At 41.2% G+C, this 26,373-nt stretch overlaps 1 protein-coding gene across 3 annotated transcripts in view; it reads right to left on the bottom strand.

The window, feature by feature from the left end:
• Positions 1-26,373, bottom strand: part of DPYS (dihydropyrimidinase) — a 91,908-nt gene that overhangs the window by 42,520 nt on the left and 23,015 nt on the right. For all 3 annotated transcript variants that reach the window (XR_011491496.1, XM_070477253.1, XM_020885932.2), the window contains exons 3-7: positions 22,372-22,551; positions 20,633-20,822; positions 6,784-6,940; positions 5,819-5,960; positions 2,726-2,868 (exon numbers count right to left, since the gene is read on the bottom strand). Coding sequence is in view for 2 of the 3 variants with exons in the window: in XM_070477253.1 (XP_070333354.1) it covers positions 2,726-2,868; positions 5,819-5,960; positions 6,784-6,940; positions 20,633-20,822; positions 22,372-22,551 (812 nt within the window). In the remaining variant the exon portion in view is untranslated. The remainder of the gene's footprint in view (positions 1-2,725; positions 2,869-5,818; positions 5,961-6,783; positions 6,941-20,632; positions 20,823-22,371; positions 22,552-26,373) is intronic.

Raw genomic sequence — 26,373 nt, 5'->3', positions numbered from 1 at the left:
AAAAATGTCTGCAGCATGCAATACTGTTTGATGGCATTTTACCTACAGCAAAACCTTTTTCAAAATTGGAGTCAATCCTCTCAAACCCAGTCTCTGCTTTATCAACTAAGCCTACAGAATATTCTAAATCCTTTGTTGTCATTTCAACACCTTCATAGTAACTTCATCTTAAGAAACCACTCTCTTTGCTCACTCATGAGAAACTACTTTCCATCCATGAGATTGCAGCAATTAATTCATAACCTCAGGCTTCTAATTCTAGTTCTCTTGCTATTCCCACTACATGTACAGTTACTTTCTCCTCTGAAGTCTTGATTCCCTCAAAGCCATCCATGAGGGTTGGAATCAACTTCTTCTCAACTCCTGTGAATGTTGATATTTTGACCACTTCCCATGAATCACAAATGTTCTTAACAGCATCTAGAATGGTAAATCCTTTCCAAAAGATTTTCAGCTGACTTCCTGGATCCATCAGAGGAATCACTATCTAGGGCAACTGTAGCCTCACCAAATGTATTGCTTAAACAATAAGACGAGAAAGTTGGAATTATTCCTGACCAATGGGCTGCAGAATAGATGTTGGATTAGCAGGCATGAAAACAACATGAGTCTCCATCAGAGGTTTTGGGTCACCAGGTGCAGTCATATTTCAAAAGGAATTTTTTTTTTTTTCTGAGAAGCAGGTCTCATCAGTGGACTTAAAATACTCAGCAAACAGATGTACTGTCATCCAGATTTTGTTCGTCCATTTATAGAGTACAAGCAGACTAGGTTTAGCATAATTTTTAAGGGCCCTAGGATTTTCAGAATGGTAAATGAGCACTGGCTCCTACTTAAAGTCACCAGCTGCATTAGCCCCTAATAAGAGAGTCAGCCTGTCCTTTGTAGCTTTAAAGCCAGACACTGACTTCTCACTGGCTATGAAAGTCCTAGGCGGTATCTTCTTCTGATATTAGAAATATTTAATGCATTTTCATTTACACTGACAATCTGTTGTGGGGTGTAGCCACCTTCATGAAATATTTTTGCTAGATTCTCTGGATAACTTGCCGTGGTTTCTACGTCAGCACTTGCTGCTTCACCTTGCACTTTTTTCCTGAACCTTCATGAACAAATCGTTGCCAACTTCAAACTATGAATATTCTTCTGCGGTTTCCTCACATCTCTCAGACTTCACAGAATTGAAGAGAGGTAAAGCTCTGGATTAGCCTTTGGTTTAAGGGACTGCTATGGCTGGTCTGATCATCTATCCAGACCACTAAAACTTTCTTCATATCAGCAACGAGGCTGTTTCACTTTCTCATCATTCATGTGTTCACTGGAGGAGCACTCTTAATTTCCTTCAGGAACTTTTTCTTTGCATTCCCCACTTGGCTAGCTGTTTGATGCATGAGGCCTATCTTTCAGCCTATCTCAGCTTTCAGCGTGCCTTCCTCACTAAGCTTAATCATTTTGAGCTTCCGATTTAAAGTGGGAGACATGACACCGTTCCCTTTCCTTGAACACTTGGAGGCTGCTGTAGGGTTATTAACCGGCTTAATTTCAATGCCGCTGTGTTACAGGGAATGGGAGGTGCAAGAAGCGGGGGAGATACAAGCGAATGGCCGTCAGTAGAGCAGTGAGAGCTCACACAGCATCTGCCAAGTTCACCGCCTTACATGGGCCCAGTTCAGCCCCAAACAATTACAACAGTAACATCAGAGATCACTGATCACCATAACTGACATATAACAATGAAAAGATTTGAAATACTGCCAGAATTACCAAAATACGATGCAGAGACACTAACTGAGCAAATACTGTTGGGAAAATGGAGCCAACAGACGTGCTCCAGGCAGGTCTGCCACAATCCCTCAATTAGTTAAAAACACGCTGTCTGAAGTCCAATAAAACAGGGTCTGTTCGCATGGACTTTTGTTTACCACAACATAAAACCTTTAAACAAATGTCTCTTCGGTAATAGTAGACGGTCTTACCTATCCCCATTTACACATACACATGTGCATCCACACTCACTTGTGCACACACACATGCAATGTGAAAGTATGTGGAGTTTTCTCTATTAACAGCTGCAGGGTTTATGAAAAACACAACCAGGATGCAGATGTCGTCTGCATCAACATCCTATCAGGAGAAATTAACAAAGCTTCAGCCTCTACCGAATGCTTTTCTGAGTTGGTAGAACTGGCCAAACCTACAATACTAACATAGAATTATGGAAATTGGAAACTAAAAGCCGGCATCTACTGGGAATGACAGGCTCAAGATGAACTCAGCTGGAAAATTTGGCTGACTAAAAGTGACATCCTTTGTGCTGGAATTTTTCTATCTGAAAGCTTGAAAAAGGCTATAATTATTTCGAGTTTTCAATGCAACCCTTTTTAAACTAAGCCTTTCCTTTTCTTCACTGCTCTGTACCTTTCCTCCCTGTGAACTCAGGCGCTTGCCAAGCCCTGAATTGGGAAATTCATATTGGTTTTATACACATATGCATTTCCACAGAAGGTAAGCAACACAACTTTTGCATCTTCTATGCCAAGGAGAACAAAAGAATGTTTGTACATTCAAATCTGTACCCTGTACACAGGCTCAGATTATAATACCTGAGCCTGCCTAAATAAATCACCTAAGAAGAAATGGCTGATTAAGGCCAATGAATAATTTCTTTGCAAGTTAGTGCTTTTTCTCCATGGAGAAGCCAAGTAATACAAAACCTTAGGCTTACCTTGTGGCTTTTGGGTCCCAAATCACAATGTCAGCATCTGAGCCCACAGCTATTCTTCCTTTTCTTGGATAGAGGTTAAAGATTTTAGCTGCATTTGTGCTGGTAACTGCCACAAACCGGTTTTCATCCATCTTGCCACTGTGCTGTAAAACAATTCAAGGAAGAAAATACATTTCTTTTTCTGATGAATCATAAAACACTAAAAATCTCCTATCAATAAAAGTAGGAGACTTGTATCTCTTAGAACCAAATAGAACCACACCTAATTTTGTATACTGTGAGACCAAACACATCTGTGAGTACTGATAAATCTTAAACAATCATAGTGACAATGATGGGGATGAATGAGGTTAAATATGGAAACCTGAAAGGAACTTTTCAAAAACCTATCAGCTTAACAAAACACCTGCACAAATTTTTCCCATTCTTCCCAGAATCACAGAGAAAAGAGCTAAATGTTGGTAACAGTACTTTCAATTTTTTTACTTCCACCACCTACTACATTTATGATCTGGATTATTTATTGCAGACCTAAGATTTATAGATAAGATTTATAGGACAATCATGTAGATATTATATAGAATACTATAGAATTAAAATAAGATAGGCCTATAAGTCTGGTGACAACACTTTTAAAAAAGAAGAAAAATCAGCAGAGAGGTTCAGTTTTTGCACTACTAAAATCTACATGAACCAACAGTCATGGACAGTCTGCTGCAAGAGACTTTAATATGGACAAACTTCAGTGGGATGTGATCCCTCTAAAATGACTTTTTTAAAATGTTGAGAGTTTATTCCTATACACACTTACATGGCAAGAGCATCCTTAAGTTCTATTTAATTATCAAAGGTTCTCAGCCTCAAAAAAAAAATAAATAAAACTTTAGGAACCACATCCTGAAACTAACATTCCCATAAATAAATCATCCTAAAATTTCAGAAAATAACATAGATTCCTGTATGTTATGAAGAAATCTCCGATCACTTTAGATCCACTTATACACTTTAAGATCATGGCATCTGATCCCATCACTTCATGGCAAATAGATGGGGAAACAGTGGAAACAGTGGCTGACTGTATTTTTTTTGGCTCCAAAATCACTGCAGATGGTAATTGCAGCCATGAAATTAAAAGAACTACTCCTTGGAAGGAAAGTTATGACCAACCTAGACAGCATATTAAAAAGCAGAGACATTACTTTGCCAGCAAAGGTCTGTCTAGTCAAAGCTACAGTTTTTCCAGTGGTCATGTATGGATGTGAGAGTTGGACTGTAAAGAAGCCTGAGTGCAGAAGAATTTATGCTTTTGAACTGTGGTGTTGGAAGACTCTTGAGAGTCCCTTGGACTGCAAGGAGATCCAACCAGTCCATCCTAAAGGAGATTAGTCCTGGGTGTTCATTGGAAGGACTGATGCTGAAGCTGAAACTCCAATACTTTGGCCACCTGATGTGAAGAGCTGACTCACTGGAAAAGACCCTGATGCTAGGAAAGATTGAAGGCAAGAGGAAAAGGGGACAACAGAGGATGAGATGGTTGGATGGCATCACCGACTCAATGGACATGAGTTTGGGTAAACTCCGGGAGTTGGTGATGGACAGGGAGGCCTGGTGTGCTGCGGTTCATGGGGTTACAAAGAGTCGGACACAACTAAGTGACTGAACTAACTAACTGATACACTTTATATATTATGAAAATCTGCTGTAATGAAGTTACTCATTGTAGTTAACACAATTTCAAAGTGAAAGGTTGGACTGCTGTTATCAAGAAAGTCTAAACAAGGAGAAAGAGAAGGAAAGCCGTCTGGGATGATTAGAGTTAAGGTAGAGGTAAAAGGGGGTGGAGAGGACGAATGGCAGAAGATAGGGCCATAGAGATGTTTTGAAGATCCTTACACGTGAATGAATTGTTCAAATATCATCCAAGAAGTAATGCAGAAAATGAAAGGGTTTTAGGGAAGAAAGTAGCATGAGTATACCCTGGTGTTTGAAATGCAATGGGGTCCTAGAGTATAGAATAGATTGTAGCAAGCCAGAGAGTAGAGACAGGGACACCAGCTGTGAGACTACCATCACGGTCCAAACAAGACATGGGACTCCAAGTAGAATGGTAGAGATGAAGGTGGAAATAAGGAGGCATTTGAAAATAAAATTGACAAGACCTGGTTTAAAAAAAAAAAATTAGAGCTGGCAGTGAGTGGTATGTGCAAGGGATTCTGGGTGTAGATGTGATTATTCCTTTTCTTTTTTTCTTTAAAAAATTTTTTGGCTGTATCATACTGCACGTGGAATCTCAGTTCCCTGACCAGGGATTGAACCCATACCCCCTATATCAGAAGCTTGGAGTCTTAACAACTAGATCACCAAGGAAGTTCAGACATGTGATTACTACATCGTTGAAGGGAGGGATTCTGAATGATGGATGGGAATGACATGACAACAGGGACCTCAGGTCCTACTGAGCAAGTCTTCACTGCTGATCTTTACAACTACACTCGTCAGCTGCCTGGATAGGCTTGTGTGTGAACATTTAGCCATGTGATTATTCTTCGTCTTCATGTAGAAACTTTTAAACTGTGAAATTAAAAGAAATCTCTGTGCTTTGGATTTATGATTTATGTGACCTCATACAGTAGCTTTTAAACCATAATATTCAAAAGTTCTTTAAAAGGGACATCTACATTTTTATATGAAAAAGAGGTACAAATGTAATAAAAAAAAAAAAAAACCCTTCATGTCTTTTCAATCATTCCAAGTGTTTATATCAGTGACACATGAGGAACTTGGATTCACAAACATGGAAATCAGATAGAAGGGCTATTACATTTCAAAGACTTCAAGAATAATCCTCTTGGTACCCAATCTAAATTTATACTCTGGCACAAAGCATCCTCTAAATCATGTAGAGAAGAAAAGTATTTTTCCTTATTATCTTGGGAGATGGCATGGTGTTGGTGATGCGGTAGTATTCTCAGTGGCCACTTTAGTGAAAATAATCAAGAAGCTTCTCATGAAGGCTTCTGGAACTTTGGTCCTAAAATAGACCAGATCCCGTTGAAGAATTCAGCAAAACAAACTGAATTCTGTGACACTCACCACGCCTTTTTCCCATATTATCGACATCCGGTCCTCAACACCATTCACTCCATTGGGAATCTTGGTAAAATCATCCTTCCCAAGAGCTTTCTGGCAGCTGTTGAAAGTACAGTTGTCAGACCCTGTTGTGGTTAGGTCATCGCTGTAAAAGAGACACACATGAGGGCAGAGGTGGGTGAGAAGACAGAAAATGTCAGGAGGAAACTCCCATACCTTTCCCTGGTCTCCTGACCCCATTCTCAACTGAAAGTCAGAAAACCGCAATGGAGAATGAGCAGCTTTTCAAGGCTGGAAGGAAGTGGCAAGTGAGCTCTTGTCCAGTCTGTTGTGAAAAGCTCGTTAACTTGGATCTGAGTATCTGTGAATGAGGAATGCCAGAATGTCCACGAATGGTATATTCTTCAACAAAAATGATCATAATGTCCCCCCTAGACCCCCGCCAAAAAACATACATTAATGGTCTGAATGGCCTTTCATGGGATAACCTGCTCTGAGGGCAGGGTTTTGCCTTTTACCTGTGGCTCTTCCCTAGATCATCATCTTTTGTATCCCTACCACAGGCATATCTGGATCCTGGGTTATATCAGCATGGAAAATGTTCAAGAATATTCTGTCTGATAAAAATTAGGCATACGGATGCGACCTGGCCCTAAGCAACAAGAGATAGAAAAGACAGCAACAACAAAAAACCAAAGAGAGGAAAACGTCAGGAAAAATGATCTGATTTCACTGTGGTCAGGAGAGATTTTGACACCACATAATAATGTGATTAAGCCAATGCCTTTTGGTCCCCAGATGCAGAACTCCCCAGGGCCTGTGAGGTCAAGTAGAACAGAGGACTGGGAGGCCAATGGAAGGTCCAGATGATATCACACGATCTCCTACACTCAAATCCTGCATGTTTTGAGACTTGAAAAACATCTTAATTTTGCAAAACACGTAACAATCATCTGCTAATTGATTACTTAGCCAACAGATTCATGAGGAAGTCAGGCGTCGAAGGGTCCGGTCGCAGGGGTGGACCCATAACATGGTGGGCAGCATGGAGCCATTCTCTATCCCAGTGGTGGGTGCCATCCGTGCCGAGACCTGCTGTGATGGGTTCTCCGTAGACCACCTTCCCTGGAAAGTTCAAAGGAAGTGATCAGTACCTCCATTCGCTCTTAAGAGAGCTGACTGCCAAACACCTAAGTGTTAGTCTCTCTGTCCTAGCTAAACTACCACTTACCTTTGCCTTTCACCTCCACAGTGGCTCTGGATTGAAAACTAACATCACCTCTTTACTGAGCCTTTACTACGCTCCTGTCAACGTGCATTGCAGCCTGTGGTAAATGATTGTACCCACTCACTGCTACTAGGCTTGGCCTCACGACTTCGTTTGGCCAATTACATATGAATAGAAGTGCTTGGAAGTGCTGCTTCCAAGCAGAAGCCATTAAAACCACAATGAGTCTTGCCTCTGTCTTGAGACCAGTGGAAGCTGCTTCTTCAGGTGTGTCTCAGAATGAAGAGAATATGGAGCAGAGGCAGAGCCAACTGATGGACATGAGCATGAATGAAAAAGAGATCTCTGCTGCTGTAAGCTATGGATATTTTAGGTTAATTTGTTATTGGAGCATAACCTAGCAAAAGCTGGCTGATATATATGCCATTTTAATGGAATCTTCTCAAAAACCCTATCTAGAAAATGCTATTATTATCTCCATTAAAGGAAGAGTCTTGGGCATATATTTAAAGAAAACTATAATTCGGAAGGATGCATGCATTCCAATGTTCACTGCAGTGATATTAACTACATCCAAAGCATGGTAGCAATATGAATGTCCACCGACAAATGAAAGAAGAAAGATGTGGTACATACATACAGTGGAACATTACTCAGCCATAGAAAAGAATGAAACAATGCCATTTGTAGCAAAATGGATGGACCTAGAAATGATCATACTAAGTGAAGTAAACCAGACAGAGAAAGACAAATAGCACATGATGTTGCTTCTACACAGACTCTTCAGAAAAAATATACAAATGAACTTATTTATGAAACAGAAATAGATCCACAGACATAGAAAGCTTACAGGTTACCAAAGGAGAAGTAGGGAGAGGGATACATTAGGAGTTTAGGATTAACAAATACACACTATCATTGGGTTAGCCAAAAGATTCATTCAGGTTTTCCCTAACATCTTATGGAAAAACCCGAATGAACCTTTTGGCCAACCCAATATATATAAAAAATACATAAACATCAAGGACCTACTGTATAACACAGGGAACTATACTTAATATTTTATAATAACCTAGAAGGGAAAAGAACCTGAAAAGGAATATACATACATATATATATATATATGTATGTATATATATATGACTAAATTACTTTGTTGAACCCCTGAAACTAACCCAACATTGTAAATCAACTATATTTCAATAAATAAATAAATTTTAAAAGGCAAGGCTAAGGCTTATAGGGTTAAACTCTATACAGTTAAATTACACACACTTACCACAAATGGGGGGAGGAAGTAGGATCTGAATCCAGGCATTTTGATTCCGTCAATCCTAACCTCTATACTACACTACTCTGATGATAAAGATGACATAGAGCCCAACCACAAATAAATTGATCATCTTTTCGCACTCTTAAGGTAAAAAACCTCCTCTAAAAGCATATGTTAAATAAAAGAACACTCAGATAATAAAACTGTAGCCAGAAATGCATATTTATAAAATCATGCAAATGAGACTATCAAAAGCACACAATGTTAGAGAAGTTAATAGCACATAGTGAATTTAAATTTAAAATCAGGAACATATCTCTGATTAGTGTTTGTCAGCACTGTAATAGATTCACTGGCATCCACCTGATCACATCCAAGCTCTCTTGAAGGAGAATAAACAGAAGAAAGAGGCTGGCATCTCAGTTACTTCACTCTGGCTAACCAGATGCCAGACCTTAGTTAAAATCTTGATATACAACTGAAATCCATTGATTTCCACAGAGCGTCCTGACAGTGGATGGCCACCAGCCACTTACTGCCCGAGTAGTGCTGAATTGGGACGTAGCAGCGTATTATCACATAGCTCATTTCTCCCCCAAACAAGCCATCTTCCTCCAGTGAGCCTAGGAATTTGAAAAACCCTGAAAGCAAAGCTACTTGAAGCCTAATCAACTTTGCCTCTTAACTAACCCAGTATCAAACCACGGTTAATGAAATTTATCCTCCAAGAACTTTTTGTTGTTTAGTTGCCAAGTTGTGTCCGACTCTTTCATAACCCCATGTACTGTAGCCTGCTAGGCTCCTGTCTACATGGAATTCTCCAGGCAAAAATACTGGAGTGGGTTGCCATTTCCTTCTCTAGGGGATCTTCCTGAACCAGTGATCGAACCCACATCTCCCATGTCTCCTGCACTGCACTGCAGGCAGATTCTTTACTGCCACTGGGGAAGCCCCAGACTAAGAGGAAATGCACTCTTTATTGGAGAAATAACAGGACAGACACGGTATTTTATTTGCAGGTACAAAGAGACCTTCCTAGTCCAAGAGAACTCTTTACAGATAGTTTAGACAATGAGAAACTCAGATACTTGATCTGCAATAAATTTGCACGTTGCCAACTCAGGATTTTTCATGGTGCTTCATCACAGAGGAAAGATTCTTATCACATGTTCTATTCAATCATTTGGCCCATCAAGGGGATATGGGAATATAGTTCCAAAAGTTCTACAATTTTAATAGCTCTCTGGAAAAATTAAAAGTGTCAGCATCTACCAGGAGTCTGCCAGGGTTGTTTTGAAACCAGATGACAGGCAATTTCCTTGGAAGGGCTTAGCACCTTTAAAATGTGATGTGCCACTTTACAAACTCTCTATTAATAGGGCTTATTTTCAACTGACTCCCCATTAAGTATCTGTAAACACTTAAAATAAAGTAAAAATTCCTAACTACTCTTTCCTGTATTTCACAATGGTTCTAAGACACTTTCAAAAGACTAAACAGCAGGAAAGCAATGAAAAGAAAACAAGGGGCCCAGGTAATCTATAAATTGAAGAATTAAACTAGATAATTCAGCATAATGGTGGGTTCTGTTATTTGGGGGCCAAAAATAAAGTAGTAATAGAAAATATAACTTATGTATACCACTCTGGAGTTTGCAGATGTAGCTTCAAGATCATATATCTTATTTGACCTTCATGGAAACCCAAACACTGGTTTGACAGATAAAGAAACACATTCAGGACTTCCCTGGCAGCCCAGTGGTTAAGGCTTCGCTTTCCAATGCAGGGGGTACGGGTTCAATCCTTGGTCAAGGAGCTAAGATTCCACATGAGTCATGGCCAAAAAACCAAAACATAAAGCAGAAGTAATATTGCAACAAATTTAATAAAGACTTTAAAAATAGACCACATAAAAATTGAAAAAAAAGAAACTGACCCCCTATAAGACTAATTTGTCCATGACACAGGAGTAGTAGTAAGTGGTCCGTGAGAATTATAGAACCCTAGTACACTGATAGCATACTACACATAGGCACTATGTTAGTAGGGAAAAGTATTATTTTTCATTTCTTGGTAAAGAGCATATATTTTCAAAAGTCAACCATAAGATCTGTGGACTTGGTTAAGCGGTTTTCCAATTTCACTTACTGGTTTGATTTACTATACTTAACAGGTTGGTAATGCAAAGTCTTAGATCTGTTCTCTCTTGATTATATTCAAGACCAGATGGTTTCAACAACCCTTGGGAGATAGTACATCTCCATCATTAATGTCCTCCCACTGTCGCAAGTTTCATGGTATGTTGTACCCTGCCTCCCCATGTATGTCCTCTCCTTCTTTCTCCATCCTTTGGCTCAAAACCAACAAAGAGTCTGCACTTATGATGCCATCTCCCAGTTGAAGGAGTTCTGCTCTCTGAGAGATTCTTAAGATTTCTAAATAATGAAACATGTCAAATCAACCCAAACTGCCCCCATCCCTGACCAGACAACCCTAATAAAATAACTTTATTAAATGAAAGTGAGAGAGCAGATATTAACATCTTGTCTGCGTTTGGAAGCTGCATTTAATCAAGTCACAGCATCTTTTAGAAAAGGTTGAAAGATGCAGAAAAGCTGGCATAGGTGCCCAAGAGTGGAAGCATTGGTTACTAAACAGAAGACCAAACACTCTCATGAAAAAAAAATTTCCCAGCTTGAAAGACAGAGTAGAACCTTACTGGACTTCAGATTCAAAACATTACACTTACAAAGAAAAAAAAATTGAGAAGGAAAATACACAGAAGGGGTATAATAAAGTAGATCACACAGATTTAGATTCAAATTCTGATTTTGTTCATTTTAGTTGGTGACCTTGTGCAAGATGAGCCTCAGTTTTGCTCATCTGCAAAATGGGATCGTAGTGTCCCTCTAGTGTGGCAGTTTGGGTGAGGATCAAATAAATTAACATATATGAAAGTACTTAGCATCTTCCTGGGATCCTGGAATCACTTCATGTTATAAGCTGAATCGTGTCCCTTGTCAAAATCCACACGTTAAAGTCCTAACCCCCAGTATCTCGGAATGTGACTGTATTTGGAGATAATGATGCTTTAAAAAGCTGATTAGGTTAAAATGAGGTCGTTAGAAGTGAGCACTCATTTAATAAGAATGGGTTCTTGTGAGAAGAGGAAATATGGGCACAGACACACCGAGGGAACACAGTGTGAAGACACAGGGAAGAGACCAGCATTACAAGCCAAGGAGAGGGGTCTGGAACACCTCCTTCCTTCAGTGACCGCAGAAGGGACTAACATTGCCAACACGTAGGTCTTAAACTTCCAGCCTCCAGAACTGTAAGGAAATTAATTTCTGTTGTTTAAGCCACCCAGTCTGTGGTACTTTATTGCAGCAGCAAGCATTAGTTTTCTTATGGTCAATTCTCTCTCTCTCTCTTTTTTTTAGTGTTTTAAACTGGGCAGTCTTGAATTGGTTTGCAAATAGACATAAGATAAATCACCATGTTCTAAATTTAAAGGACAAGGAGGGTTCAGATGTTCACACACAGGAAAGAATAAAGGAAGTCTGAGATTCAAACCCACCTTGGCTCAGGCACACATCCATCTTTTCTTAGGAAAAGCACCGGTTACCAAGCATCAGCTCATGGTACTTGTGTAAGTGAAATTCGGTTCACTCTACTCAGCACCAACAAGCAGGGAACAGCATGAACTCACGGCAGAGAGAGGCCTCTGTGTGGCCCTCCCTCCCCCTCAGTCCCAAACACAAGAGGAACATGTGAGGAGGGGAAGGTAGAGTTTAAATAAAATGGAAAACAGGACATCTAAACCTCTCTGGAAGAGAAGTTTATATTTTATAGCAATAAGCCTGAAAAATAAAGCTTTCTACCAATGTGAAACCAAAATCAAATCAAACGAATAACAAAAAAACTCAACCATAATGTAGCCCAGTTCATTGTAAGTTGCTTGAGAATCAAAATTATCTTAATTATCTTTGCAAATTCAATGCCAAGAGCAGTATCAAGCATATATTAGGTATCCAATAACTTCACTTTTTATGAAGTATAAACAAAACATTTCATTAAAAAATTCAAGTGAGAGTCATATTTATACCCAAAAGACATGAATACAGATGTAAAACAGAATTAAGCTTTATTAAGATAAATTGACAAAAGTTATATAGAGAAATTAGTATTGAAAATTTCAGTCATAATTGGTAAACAAATTATAACAGATATACACAAAAGAGAGCATCAAGTAAGCTGCAGAGAGAAATCACCACCATTCTAAACAAAGCACAAGAAAAATACTGAATTCATGTGCATCCATGTTCTACTGGGAGGTGGGAAGGCGAGGTGAACAACAATTTTTAAACACTATTAACAATCCCATATGTCAATATATGGCAAAAAAAGGAACATTGATAACCAAAGCTACTCAAACTGAAGTAAAAAGTACCTCTGTCATTAAAGCAAATGACATATAGTGACACATGTACCATTTGGACAAAGAGTGAACAGTGAATGAAAGAGATCTGAGAGTAGGCAGATGGGAACTTTTATACGAGGTACAATTTCAGCAGGTTCACCCAACTTTTTACTGGAGGTATGGAGCAATGGAGGGGGGCTCTACTTCTGGAAGAAAAGGATAACACTCTAGGGACAGCCTTCTGACCCCCTCGCCCATTTTTGCACTAGTGGATGGGAGCTAGCCTAGATCTAGTTGCTCAACTTGGATTGAGACTTGAAATAAACATGAAATTGAAATTCCTTGCCAACTGTCAAAGGTAACTCAAGCTTTCAATGACTTGCATGGGGAAGCTCTATTATTTTTCCTATAACCTGCTTTTCAATTTTTATTGCAGGTGCTGAACCCTAAAAGGAAATATCAAGGTATGAACAAAGGGAAATGGCAGGCTTTGAATGAAAGTTGATTCACTGAACATGTATTCCCCTCTCTTCCTTTCCAGCTCACATCAAATGCTGGTAAAGATGTACAACAGATGAACAAAATCCAGAGCTGTGCTGAGAACAAAAGAGGGACCGTGGCTGACCAGAGGTCATGACAGACTGTAGGAAGACAGAAAGCAGACGGGACTGCAGTGCTTATAATGGCAAGTAGTGGCCCAACAGCCTGAACTCAAAGGAGCAGAAGGGTCATGACGGACATTCTTCCTGGGGTGGGGAGGGCGGTGAGCGTGCGGAAGGGGATGAGATGGGGCCGCTGGCCCCCACCCACACCTCTGCCCGGGGAACTAAGCTTCCTAAAAGGTGCTGATGCTCCAGAGTGAAGCACGCGAAACCGAAGCTCACCAGTGACCATGCCCCATTTACACTCACAAAGCTCACAGTCTCATTGCCGGCGCTCTCATTTGGGGGCAGAGTTTGCTCAACAGCGGAGGAAGTCCACAGCAGTTCCCCGCTCTATCACCTGGACTGTCCACTCATGAACACGGACAGCCCAGGATCACCAGATACTTGAAGAAGAAACAAACAACATAAAAAGAAGGGCCAAGATGTTTAAAAAAAAAAAAAATACACACACATTGAAAAATGGACTCAGTAAGAAACAGAAATAATCCAGGAAAAAGTGCTAAGTTACTCAGTCTTGTCTGGCTCTTAGTGACCCCATGGCCTGTAGCCTGCCAGGCTCCTCTGTCCATGGGGATTCTCTAGGCAAGAATACTGGAGTGGGTTGCCATGCCCTCCTTCACGGGATCTTTCCGACCCAGGGATCGAACCCATGTCTCTCATGTCTCCAGCCCTGGCAGGTGGCTTCTTTACCACTAGCACCACCTGGGAAGCCCAATTATAGAGCCAGCTACAAATGCTGGAACTCCCGTCCATGTAAAGAAATAACGGAACTGATAGAAGTCAGGAGGAGACAAGAGAAGGTAATACTGGGCCTCTCAGTTTCTTTTCAACATAGTAGATAATAAAGAGATCCCACACAAAAAATTAGCCAAAACACATAAATTTAAGAAATATTATTTGAAGTGACATTTACTACTAACAAAACTCAGGAGGCGAGAGGTAAGATTAATGTAAGTTAGACTGCTCATTTTCCACCACTCAGAATCAAGTGATACTGTCAAAACTTTTTAAGTCACTAACAAATTTAAGGTTTAGAATTTTGGAAGAAACCAACAACAACAACAACGAAAAATAGACATGGTTAAAAATTTCTAGTTCCAAGACTGAACTGAGAGAGAGAATGCTTACTTCTGACTTAATACATTCTTCTTCATTTCCATTTCTGGCATTTTTTTCTTTTAACAATGATAAACAACAGAATGATAATAATATTTTAAATATGTTTTTAAAAATGTAAGGCCAATAAACAAAACCAATTAAATATAAACTTGACATCTGCATTTCCCAACACTGTAACCCAATTTCTTCCTGAACAGAGTAAAAAGTAATAAAAAATGTGGACTTTGGGGTTGAACAGACTTGAATCCCAGCTTTAGCACTTACTAGTAAAGTGAACTTGGGCTTAATTTAGCAAACTTTCCCAATCCTCAATTTCATCAATCACAAAACAGTGATAAAATTTTGCCTGAAGCATTGTTATGACAATTTGAAAAGATAACGTATGTTAGAGTGTATTAATGAGATAATATATAAAAAAACTTGAAACAAGATATATTGAAATACGTGCCAAGCGCATATTAAGCACTCAACAAAGTTGGTTGTTATAATTGTTAACCCTCAGGTTGCTATCTTCTGGGTATATAGTTGGCAATAACAATATAATCCAACATAATGAGAGTGTTGTATTTCTAGGCAACTACAATAGAGACAATTAATAACTGGATCTCTTTCGTGCCTCGGGGAGCAATGATTCTCACATTTAATATGCATATGAATCACCCGGGGTTCTAGTTATAAGGGCACGTTGCAACTCAGTGCATCTGGTATGAGGTCCAAGGATCTGCATCTCTAATGAGCTCTCAGGGGATGTCGGTGTAGTGTTCCAGGAACCACACTCTGAGTGGCAAGGCCCTGGATGACAGAATGGGCTGGCAAAAGGATTAACTGATAGGAGATCTTCATATTACAAATCTGTAAGGCTGAATCATTCCTCTTTTAAAAAAAGATAATGATGAATAGATGTGTATTGCTCTTTTACATTCAGAAATTATGTGAGATATACCCTACTTACTTAACTTACATGCAGAGTTAAATGCGCTGGGCTGGAGGAAGCACAAGCTGGAATTAAGATTGCCGGGAGAACTATCAATAAGCTCAGATATGCAGATGACACCACCCTTATGGCAGAAAGTGAAGAACTAAAGAGCCTCTTGATGAAAGTGAAAGAGGAGAGTGAAGAAGTTGGCTTAAAGCTCAACATTCAGAAAACTAAGATCATGGCATCTGGTCCCATCACTTCATGGCAAATAGATGGGGAAACAGTGGAAACAGTGGTTGACCTTATTTATTTATTTTTTTTGGCTCCAAAATCACTGCAGATGGTGATTGCAGCCATGAAATTAAAAGATGCTTACTCCTTGGAAGGAAAGTTATGACCAGCCTAGACAGCATATTAAAAAGCAGAGACATTACTTTGCCAACAAAGGTCTGTCTAGTCAAGCCTATCGTTTTTCCAGTGGTCATGTGTGGATGTGAGAGTTGGACTATAAAGAAAGCTGAACGCCGAAGAATTGATGCTTTTGAACTGTGGTATTGGAGAAGACTCTTGAGAGTCCCTTGGACTGCAAGGAAATCCAACCAGTCCATCCTAAAGGAGATCAGTCCTGGGTGTTCATTGGAAGGACTGATGTTGAAGCTGAAACTCCAATACTTTGACCACCTGATGCGAAGAGCTGACTCATTGGAAAAGATCCTGATATTGGGAAAGATTAAGGGCAGGAGGAGAAGGGGACGACAGAGGATGAGATGGTTGGATGGCATCACGGACTCAATGGACATGGGTTTGGGTGGACTCCGGGAGTTGGTGATGGACAGGGAGGCCTTGTGTGCTGTGGTTCATGGGGTTGCAAAGAGTCAGACATGACTGGGCGACTGAACTGAACTGAACTGAGCTGAACTGAATGAGGATGGAGTAAATGAATCTACTGTAAAAGGTCACTGTGTCCACCAGCTCTTGTCACTCTGTACTCCCCATGGATCTGCCCTCGGATTGGCTGACGTGATCACCATGTAAATGGTTTGACACCGCTTGGTCACCTGTGAGAGGTCACATGCCAGTGATGGAATAATCTCTCATGCTGGTTTATTCTAGACTTCTGCTGGCCCTGACAATTGCATGTAGGAGTATCTTCATAAGTGTTATTACAGTACGTCTGACTCAACTAGAGCATTTGGGTTGAGATTTTAAGTATTTCATACTTATAACCACCTTGCAAAGGGATTTAGCAATATCCAAAAAGTATTTGAACTAGCAGTTCCGTTTCTAGTGAGGTTACTCTTCTATGGGAGATAGAATAATGGTGCCCCAAAGATATCCATGACCTAATCTCTACAACCTGTGAGTATTTTACCTACATGGCAGAGAGACTTCAAAGATCTTAAAGATCTTCAGATAGGGAGATTATCCTGGATTAAATAGGTGGATTTAATATAATCCAGGGATCCTTCAAGAGAGATCAGAACAAAGGAATGTTCTCCACCTACCACAGCTGGCTGTGAAGAAGAGGCAAGGAGATAGGAACCAAGCAATGTAGGTGGTCTCTAGAAGCTAGAGAAGGAAGGGCATTCCCTTGGAGCCTCCGGAAGGAATATAGCCCTCTGACACCTTGGTTTCAGCCCAGTGTTACCTTTTTCAGACTTCCACCCTCCAGAACTATATGATAATAAATTTACATTGCTGCAAGCCATTACGTTTGCTATAATGTGTTACAGCAGTAATAGAAGACTACTATACCTTCCACATATATGAAATAACATATGCATAAGGCCGTCACTGTGGTTTTATCTGTAACAGCTAAAAATTGGAAACAACTCAAATATCCATCATTAGAGACTAGTTCAAAAATATAGTGGGATGCTTTGCACCTGTGAAAAAGAGTGAGGAAGCTCTCTATATCTAATATGAGCTGACCTTTAGGATATATTTTCAAGTAGGAAAAAAAGATTGAGAACACTATGTATTTTAGCTTTCAAGTAGGAGAGAAGTAAAAATAAGACACGTACATTCTTTTTCCAAAAAAAACCCCAAAAAACAAAAAGCACTACAAGGGTAGCCCAGAAATGTTAATGAAATAATTAACTATGGGATGTTAAGAACACTACGTATTTTACCTTTCAAGTAGGAGAGAAAGAAAAATAAGAAACATACGTTCTTTAAAAAAAAAACAAAAAATACTGCAAGGGTAGCCCAGAAATAAATTAATGAAATAATTAACTATGGCATGTGGGATGAAGCAGCTAGGAAGGAAGCAAGACATCTCTGAGAATATATCTTTTAATGTATCACTTTGACTTTTGTACCAGGTAAATGTTTTATATATTCAAAATATAAAATTATATCTTAAATAATATTAAGATATTAATAATTAATTTTAATAATTTTCTACCTACGATTTACATTCTAAAATCTTTCCTAGACTTATTCTGCTGCTAATGGAATTCTATCCCAAATCAAAATAAATACTCAGGATCCAGAAACTGTTTCCTGACAGAACGGTAAAAATCATAGACTGCTGGTGGGTTAAGATTGACCATTTCTGCTGACTTTGCTGTTTCTTAAATCATATTTTTACATTACAGACCTCACTGACAGGCTATAGGACCTGGTACACCACTTACCAAAAAATAGAGAAAATCAATTTCATAGAGCTAGCAATAGCGCCATCTGGTGGCAAAATTTAAAGCTATAACAATTAATAAAATTGAAGTAAAGGTTCTTTTAGAAGTGCTGTGTTCTTTAATGTTGAAGTTATATATGGCAGAAAAAAGCAACCAGAAATGGCTGGTACTAAGATCTTTTTTCTTATGAATACAAGATTTATTTGTCTTCCTTCTTTCAAGCCCTGAGCCAGCCATTTTCCCCAGGTTGCCTGGAGAAGTACAGAAGGAGACATGAGAGAAAACTGTGGGAGGTGGAAATGGCTCCTTCACAAGGCGAAGAGGATGACAAAGGCCACCATCAGGCAGAAAGAGCCCCATGGCCTCAGAGAGGGCAAAGCCCAGAATGGTGTAGAAAGCTGCTGCTCTAGAAAAGGGTTCCTCCCATAACCAACGATGAGGCTCCCAAAGGAAGGCAGAGAGTGTGAGTCGCTCAGTCGTGTCCGACTCTTTGCAACCCCATGGACTGCAGCCCACCAGGCTCCTCTGTCCATGGAATTCTCCAGGCAAGAATACTGGAGTGGGTTCCTATTCCCTTCTCCAGGGGATCGTCCTGACCTGGGATCGAACCCGGGCCTCTGACATTGCAGGCAGATTCTTTACCATCTGAGCCCCCAGGGAAGCCCACGACTCCCAAACACAGTCCTAGTTCCAGTCCTGGAGCCAGCCACCCCTGCTGTGGCAGACCCAGCCCCACTGTGTCAATGTCCCTTGAAAGGGCACTGGTCTGGAAGCTGTGGCTAGGAGTAAGTGCAGTGGTCAGGGAACACGGGGCTGCCAGGCTACTGAGGCCTTCAGCTGTCAGCGTCGCCGGCCTTTTTAGCACCACTGCAGACAGTGACCGGCTCAATAGTGGAGAGGTCCTCCTGATCCGGGAGGGCGTGCCTGAGTGCTAAGTCGCTTTAGTCGTGTCCGACTCTTTGCAAGCTTATGGACTGTAGCCACCGGGCTCCTCTGTCCACATCCACAGGATTCTCCAGGTAAGAACACTGGAGCGGGTGGCCATTTCCTCCTCCAGGGGATCTTCCCGACCCAGGGATCGAACCCCCGTCTCCTGGGTCTCCTGCACCAGCAGGTGGGTTCTTTACCACTAGCGCCACTTGGGAATCTGATCAAGGAGGGAGAGTGGAGACAAACTTGGCACAAGTGTACATTTTCAGGGGATGAAGGGCTGTTTTAGGAGAGCTGCTCCCAGTGCAAAGGAGACGGGCCGGGTGGGGGGGTGGGCTGGTAGTCAGATCCTATCCATTCCTGTGTAAAACTGAAGTTACTCTTAATTTGATATGTTACATTTAAAAATGCATTTAGCTTGCCCAAAATTCTTAGTGAAATTCAAGCAACAAGAAGTAATGTTGAAAAAAATTATCCTAGTGTCTATTATGGACATGCCAAATCTATTTTCATAATTCTAAAATCTATGTTATAAAAATGCAGCCAGGATGAGTTACAGAAATCTTTCTGGCTATCTGGTTTCCTAAAAGTGAGAGAAACCACTACCATCTCCCAGGAGCATCTAAAATGTTGAATAAAATACACCTTATTTGTTTTTCATCCTTCCTTTCCCAGTACTGGCCAATGAATGAAATTATTTCCTTCCTTAAGTCTTACCAAAAGTAGATTTTCTTTCTTTTTAGATGATTACATAAGACCTGGGTTTGATTCCTGGGTTGGAAAGATCCCCTGGAGAAGGAAATGGCAACCCACTCCAGTATTCTTGCCTGGAGAATCCCATGGACAGTGGAGCTTGCCAGGTTACAGTCCACGGGATCACAATAGCTGGACACGACTTAGCGACTAAACCACCATCACTACCGCATATTAAATGAAACTATAGAAGTGAGGCAATTAAACAATTTGGAGTAAAGATATCTTTGTTTTAAAAATCTTGAAATAATTATCATAAAAACACTATTTGGATGATTATTTCCATTGTGCCGATGCCTAAGTTGCTATGAGACAAATTAATTTGTTCAAAAGAAATGTGTTGAGCACCTGCTATGTGCCCTGCATGACCCTGATTCAGGTATTGGAAGGGCTGATGGAGGTGCCTAAGAGACAGGGAAGCTTCTTTGAAGTTCACTAGAGAACTGGTCTGACTCTCTGCAACCCTATAGGCTGTAGCCTACCAGGCTTCTCTGTCCATGGGATTCTCCAGGCAAGAATACTGGAGTGGGTTGCCATGCCCTCCTCCAGGGGATCTTTCCGACCCAGAGATGGAACCCACGTCTCATGTCTCCTGCATTGGCAGGTGGGTTCTTTACCACTAGCACCACCTAGGAAGCCCTAGAGAACTGGTAGTTAGTGGTGTGAAGGTTGGGGCTTCTGACTGAAGGAGGGCAAAAACAGACAGACCTGTGTAAGACTGGGGGAAAACAGAAAGGATGCTAATAAAAAGGCAGGAAGAAAAATTATGGAAATGCATGGACAGCTTTCTCATAGGGGTTGCCATTATTTCACCTTACTCTTCAGCTAACAGTATTGAGTCGTAAGGGAGGGTACAGTTCAGGAATTACCATCTCTCCGGGCATCTGCCACCACCTTTGCCGCGGACTTGCTCATCACGTGCACAATGTAGAGAGGGCAGTTCACGGCGCTGGCTATGGTGATGGCCCTCAGCGTGGCTTCTGCCTCCACCGCTTCCGGACGGCACAGCTCGTGGCCCTCGGGACCCGTTATCCCCAACGCCAACATCTTCTTTGCTCCCTGAAAAGGCAGCAGGAACGTACATGGGAGAAAGCTTTGCTAATGACAAATCCCATCATTATGTTGTGAAATAAATACACTGCCAGGTTTTTATTTTAGATCTGTTTGGCCTAGGTGGGTGTGAACGTGTGTGTATACAGTGGGCGTTTTTGGTAAAAAAAAAAAAAAAAAAAATCTACTAACTCTGATTTGTTGCTGTTTAGTCACTAAGTCGTGTCTGACTCTTTGTGACCCCATGGACTGTAGCCCACCAGGCTTCTCTGTTCATGGGATTTCCCAGGCAAGAATACCAGAGCGGGTTGCCATTTCCTTTTCCAGGGGATCTGCCCGACCCAGGGATAGAACACACGTCTCCTGCTTGGCAAGTGGGCTCTTTACCGAGCCATCTGGGAACCCTGCTACTCTGATAACATGTTGTTAATTTTTCATATACATATTTCACAATTAAATTATTTTGATTGAAAAGGTGAAGAAGATATGAGGTCTGTTCTAATCACATTCTTTGAAAAGACCCAGGAATCAAACCGGGGTCTCCTGCATTGCAGGTGGATTCTGAACTACCAGTTGAAGCCCCTTTGAAAAGTAGTGTCCATATTTAAGACATTGGTTCAGAACAAACAAAACGAAGAATCCCAGCCCCCCACATTAGATTCTTGTTGAAATGACTCATGCTATTGTGTAGTTAGTTCTAGTCTTTACCGATTCATACTCTTCACTGCCTTCTCCTCTAACCCACAGAATGATATTAGGCTAGTATTTCTTCTCTCCAAAAGTGTTATTTCTTCCTTACAAGAAAGGCAGGAAGTCAAGACAGAGTGTCAAAATGACTTGCCCGGTATCATAACAGCTAGGACGTGGAAGAGTCCAGTTTAAATCCCAGTCTGTTTGAGCTTACAGCTCATGCTTTCCTCGTATCATCCCCCACCCCCACCTTCTGGCCATGCGGCCACCCTCTCACTGACTTTAATGGGAACTGAGCCCAGGGAGAGAGAAAGATCAACCAGTATAAAGGGTAAGAGGCAGCTTTTTAAATCTTGCAGATGGTATACCCTTTGGGCATTAATGATGGAGCTAACATGAGAAATAAGTATCATCTAGATTCCTTCAGAGCACATTTTAATACCCTATTTCTGAAAAGAGTGGGGCTTAAAACAGCTACCTAATTCTCTGCTTAAGTCATCAGATTATGCTGATGCCCACACTTTGGCATTCTGAACCAGCAGCTTGAGCATACTTTAAATGAAAAAAAAAGTGCTGGGGACACAAAGAAAAATATCTGTGCTTTTAGAATAAACCTTGTTTGAGATCTAATGGCTCCTCTGAAAAAGGGAAATCCTCATTCCAGCGTATATACCACCTGCAAAAAAACTCAGAGCAAGGACAGCAAGTAATTGGAGTCAAGTGTTTCCAAGTCGCAAAAAATTAGTCCCTGAATTTCCTTTCTCCCAGTCCTTTAAATGAATTTACCTACTTGGGGTCAGTCATCTTCACCTTAACTCATGGGCAGTTTCCCTCCCTTCTGTGGAAACTCTGAACGGTAATTACCGACCTCCGCAATTAGGTCTCCATTTTCGGCATGAACTTGAGCAATGGCTCCGATCTCCTTGCACCGAGAGAAGGCCTCGTATAGCTCCACATCCCTCACCATGTACATATCTTTATAAGCCATAAACATCTTGAAGGAGTTCACACCTTTATCCTGGGTGAGGATTTTCATTTCTTCTTTAACCTAAAAAGGCACCACAATCACAGCAAAATGTCACCCTTTAAAGATAATACCAGCATTCTCCAAAATGCTGCATTCAGAAGAAAATAAAGTAAAACGAGGACATCAGTTGAACTCCGGAAAAATGTAATTAAGGAATCGATCGTTCCCCTAGGTCAGACTTCGTCATCTGATGAACTGCTGTGAAAGAGTTAAATCATGAAGGAGTTAATAGTACTCTCCCTCCCCCAAATACTTCAGTTTTACACTTAGATATGCAATTCTCAGTATCTAGAGAAAGAGATACTGAGGTAGGAAGAAATTATTCTAGAACATGAAAAGACAACTGTTGGCAGCAACAGAAGCAGTCGTGTCTCTAGAAGGAATCAGAGCTAATGTGAAGTAAGGTTTGGGGTCAAATCTGAACCCCACAGGATGAGTTAGAAGACGGAGGTGGTGGAAGATGTGAACTGACCCACTGGCAGCTCCTGGAGGTGAAAGATTCTGAACCAGTGGGAAGCCCCAGGAGCCTTCTGGGTTGCCAGCTCAAAGGTTCTGATCACCAATTCCAATGTGTGAGTGGGGAGGTTGGGGGTTCCTTCACACCGCCAAGCAGGTCTCCAGACATCAGCCAGGAGGCATCTTACAACTCAACTCAATTTTAACGCTACCTGGAGACTGCACCATGCTCCACAGGTTAAGAGTTCAGTCCTATGGGGGGTGTCCAGGTTGTCACCTGCACTTCTGACCAACCAGCTATAAATCAGAGGTTTCCACAGCCCCCTCCTCAGGTTCAATTAATCTGCTGGAGCGGTTCACAGAGCTCAGAGAAACGTTGTACTTACTGGGTCACCGGTTTACCATAAAAGGACATGACAAAGGATACAGACGATCATCAGATGGAAGAAGTACCTCATAGATGAAGGAATGGGGAAAGGGCACAGGGCTTGTGTGTCCTCTGAGAGCACCAGTCTTCCCAAACCTCCACTCGGTCATCATCCTTGAAGCTCTCCAAATCCTATCCTTCTAGGTTTCATGGAGGCTCCATTACACAGGCAAGACTGATGAAAGCATTGGCCACAGGCAACTAACCCAGCCTCCAGCCCCTCTCCCCGACTCAGAGGTCAGTTGGGTGGGACTGAAATTTCATCTAATCACACAGTTGGCTCCTGGGTCAATCAGCCCCTGTCCTTAGGTGGTGTCTAAAAATCACGTCTTTAATTCCTTGTAGCTCAGATGGTAAAGAATCTGCCTGCAATGCGGGAGACCTGGGTTCAATCCCTAAGTTGGGAAGATCCCCTGGAGAAGGGAAAGGCTACCCACTCCAGTATTCTGGCCTGGAGAATTCCAGTAACTATACAGTCCCTGGGGTCGAAAACAGTCGGTCACGACTGAGGGACTTTCACTTCACTTAATATAATGGACCCTTTCATTGCCCTCATCAAGTAGGAAATTCCAAGGGTTTTAGGAGCTCTGTGCCAGAAATGGGGACAAAGACCAGACATGAATTTGTTCTTATAAATCATAATATTATACCAATGATAAGAGATAAGATAGGATCAAAACTAGTTTAGTATTGCCTTTGCAGGTCCATTTTTAGTCTCAACAATGACTAATAACTTCAAAGGAAAAGTCAGAAGATTTGACCAAATAAAACTGCTTGAATTTCTACAAGTTGAAAAATACACACATACACATAAAAAACATACACATATAAATATAACATAAAACAAAAATATATAATAAAACATAAAAAATATGTAACAAGGATAGGATTATTGCTTAGTTAATAAAAATGTTAGAGTTATTGCTGCTTCTACTTGATAAGAAAAACCCTAACATTCTAGATGAAAAATGTTATTTACAGCTCAAACAGTAAATTCAAATGACTAATAAACATGGAAAAAATGTTAACCTTCCTACTCATTAAAAAGTGCAAAATAAAGCAAAGCAATCTTTTCCTACTGTATCAGCAAAGTTTTAAAAATGACAATATCACATGTTAAGTTACTAGCTTCCATCACTGTTTACTCTTTTACTAATTTTTCTCACTTTTCTCCATGGCACTTTATCAGCTGGCATATAATATATTTACTTGTTGATGACCTGCCTCCTCCTCTAGAATTTCCACCCCATATGAGGAGGGGCTTTGTACAGTTTGGGCTTCCCAGGTGGCTCCGGGGTAAAGAATCTGTCTTTACCCCAGCAGGAGACACATGAGATGTGGGTTCAATCCCAGGGTGGGGAAGGTCCCCTGGAGAAGGAAATGGCAACCCATTCCAGTGCTCTTGCCTGAAAAATCCCATGGACAGAGGAGCCTGGCAGGCTACAGTCCATGGGGTCGCAAAGAGTCAGACACAACTGAGCATGCATGTAAGCTAAGCTTGTATAGTTTATCTGTTGCTATATCCTAGAACAGTGCCTGGTCCATAGTGGCCACTCAAAAACTTTCTGTTGGATGAATAATGAATGAAAAGGAGCAGAAAACACCAAAATGTTGAGAGTGAACATCACTGACATGATGAAATGAGTTTCAAGATGCATTAAGTGACAACAGCAAGGGTAGAACTTGGTATAATGTGCTTCATTTTTACAAACTTTTTTATAAGTTTGAATTTTCTACTGTGAGTCTATTGTTTTTATAGTGGGGAAAAAAATGCTTTAGACTGTTAGAAAATTCACACAACGGGCTTCCCAATTACAACCCACATTGCTCAAGTGAAATACCTATGACTCCCAGAGTAGAATAGCCTTCTGCAGATGGCCTTGTTAAACATCCCTCTCACCCATATCCGTATCCGTGGGTAAGTCCCACTGTGCAAGTCAGGCATAGGAGTTTAAGCCTTGCTATTCCAAAAGTGTGGGACCTGAACAGAAACAGCAGTAGCACCTGGGAGCTTACTAGAAATGCAGAATCTCAGGCTCTATTGCAGAATCCCAGACCTACTGCTATGGGTTGACTGTGTCCCCCTAAATTCATAGGTTGAGATCCTAACCGCTAGTACCAAATGTGATCTTGGGCATGCATGCTAAGTCACTTCAGACGTGTCCAACTCTTTGAGACCCTATGGACTCCCACCAGGCTCCTCTGTCCATAGGATTCTCCAGGCAAGGATACCAGAGTGGGTTGTCATGCCCTTGTCCTGGAGTCTTCCTGAAGGGCAGGAAGGCACGCCTTTCTTGAAGGGCAACCCATGCCCTTCTTACATCGCCTATCTTGACAGGCAAGTTCTTTACCACTAGCACTACCTGGGAAGCCCAGCACCACTTTGGACTTGTATAAAAAAAATTAATAAATAGAAGGTGGCTCAGGTGATGAAGAATCCACCTGCAGTGCAGGAGACCTGGGCTCGATCTCTGGGTTGGGAAGATCCCCTGGAGAAGGGAGTGGCTACCCACTCCAGTATTCTGGCCTGGAGAATTCCCTGGACAGAGGACCCTGGCAGTCCAGGGGGTTGCAAACAGTCGGACACGGCCGAGTGATTTTCACTCACTCAATTAAGTAGAGTCAGGAGACCAGAAGGGGGAGCTCTCATGCCTGCATGTACACGCAGAAGAAAGGGTCCTCCTCTTTCTTGGCAAGGACCAGAACAACGAAAAGTCATGGACTGTTTACTGGAGCCCTCCCAATCTCCTTCTCCCCTCTATGAGAGCCTGCACCTTCCCTTGCCCTGTGGGGACTTGCACGTGGCTCAACATGTTTGTAGACCCTGAACTGCGATTCTTTTGTTGATCTCAAATATGCCCATCTCTGCTGGAGAAATATCAAGCGGTCTCCTTGTTTCAGGTCAACATTTGGAAATAGGGCATTAACCAAAGTAATCAATTAAGGTGAGGTCACTAGGG

The sequence above is a fragment of the Odocoileus virginianus genome, chromosome 15 (genome assembly GCF_023699985.2).
Source record: "Odocoileus virginianus isolate 20LAN1187 ecotype Illinois chromosome 15, Ovbor_1.2, whole genome shotgun sequence".
Taxonomy (NCBI): Eukaryota; Metazoa; Chordata; class Mammalia; order Artiodactyla; family Cervidae; genus Odocoileus; species Odocoileus virginianus.
This window is presented reverse-complemented; position numbering and strand designations above follow the sequence as displayed.